Here is a 1,861-nt window from a genome sequence, read left to right as displayed (position 1 = left end):
CACTTATCCAAAATAATACTTAGTCCTAGAGCAGTCTAAATTTACATACACATATTAAATGACTCATTTGGTATAACTATAATCGTAATAAGCTATCTAGCTCATTATCTTTTTGACCTTATTAATCAAGAAGAGAAGTCCTACTTTCCTGCTAGCAGAATTGACATTTCTTATGCAATTATCTTTTTTAAACATAATGTACATTTGTCAAAAGATATAGCATTTTTCTGTTTTCTGATTTCTGTTTTATGATACCCATGATTATGTATCAGATATAATACGAATATATCGATATAGTGTAAATGTGTAGTTTTATATAACGGGTTTATTTGGTATATCTGACACTTATTTTTCCAACACCGAACTATACATGTTGGACATAACTATCCCATTCTCTATTTGACCGTATCAATCAAGAAGCGAAGTCATACTTTTCTTCTAGCAGGATTGATTTTCTTGTGCAATTTCTTGTATCCTTCATAAGCAAATAGTTTACGTGGTAAGGGAATGAATATACATTTGTCAAAGTCCATGACAATTTGGGGGTGTATAAAAGGGCTTTTACATCACATATATTTTGCATCAGTATTCATAAACATTTGAAAGCATAAGATTGATACATTTCGCATTGACATATATCAAACATCTCTCTGATTGTGTTTGCTATTCTAGAGCACGATGTGTTGTCGAATATTATGTTGTTGCTTCTGCCGCAAGAAGAAAAAGCCAAGAGATGTGAAAAAGGGTAAAAAAGGAAAGAAAGATGGAGGACTTGTTGTTGTGAAGCCGACTAAGCCTAAGAAACGTCGCAATGAACCAGTAGATGTAAGTGGATGCGCAGACCTATGCTGCTGCTTTGGCGGAGGTGGAGATGGAGGAGGTGGAGACGGCGGCGGTGGAGATGGTGGAGGTGGTGGTGGATGTGGAGGCGGCGGTGGAGGTTGCGGAGGTGGAGGTGGAGGCGGTTAATAGATGATAATTCGGCAACTCTTTGTAATGATAAATTCTTGTGTTTGTGGTTTATTTATTTTATTATATGTAATGTAAAATTTATTTTAACGTAATGTAACATAATATATAAGGCATCATGTATTTATTTTTCTTATATGAAACATTACTATATAATTTAGCATATTCATTTATGTAGATGTAAATGAATTGGTTATATGCGAAGACATGAAGCTCTGGGCATCGATATTTAAAATGACTGTGATTTCTCATATTTAATGAAAGAATATCAGTTTCTTCTAAACAATTTACATTTACTCAAGTAGACTAGTTAAATAATAATAAGCTGCTAAAATATTAAAAATACTAAGAAGTTTTAAGTAAAAAAAAGTTAAGCTTTACCAAATTAATCAAAAGAACATTTTCAATAATTAACTGTATTATAAAACTTTTTCTTCTTCTTTTCATCATTCTCTTCTTTTTTTTCCCTTCTACATATGGTTTATCGAGAGTTTAAAATAGTGTATGGAAAGTAGAAATGATATAAAGAGAGAATGTAACGCGTTTTGAAATGATCGATCGAATATAGATCATCTGTGGACTTTCAAATATCCAAACTAGTTATGCCGATATCATTGTACATTTTATTTTACTGCTTGTAGATCTTATATACCCGCAGACCCCAAATAGTTGACTTATCAAAGGTTAACATGATGTTTGAGTTTTACGGTCAAAGAAACAAAGCGATTAAGTTACCGAACGTTTTTGTTTTCTTCGAAAGAAAAAGAAATCAAGAAGGAAATGTCACATTTATTCATTTGAAAATTCCTTTGCAATTTCTTCTACCTTTCATAGACCAATTAAAAATGTTTACGTTATCCGATAATCTTCTATATTCATTTTTCTAACCGAG

The 1,861-nt window shown here is 32.0% G+C and overlaps 1 protein-coding gene across 1 annotated transcript; it reads left to right on the top strand.

The window, feature by feature from the left end:
• Positions 1 to 575: 575 nt before the first annotated feature.
• Positions 576 to 1,096, top strand: LOC106299586 (bacteriocin microcin B17-like). The gene has a single exon (XM_013735654.1). It carries the CDS (start codon positions 679 to 681, stop codon positions 967 to 969), a length of 291 nt encoding a protein of 96 aa, XP_013591108.1. The 5' UTR covers positions 576 to 678; the 3' UTR covers positions 970 to 1,096.
• Positions 1,097 to 1,861: the final 765 nt, after the last annotated feature.

Source organism: Brassica oleracea, chromosome C6 (assembly GCF_000695525.1).
Source record: "Brassica oleracea var. oleracea cultivar TO1000 chromosome C6, BOL, whole genome shotgun sequence".
NCBI classification, from domain to species: Eukaryota; Viridiplantae; Streptophyta; class Magnoliopsida; order Brassicales; family Brassicaceae; genus Brassica; species Brassica oleracea.
The sequence above is the reverse complement of the archived record's forward strand: the minus strand, read 5'-3'. Positions and strand labels throughout refer to the sequence as shown.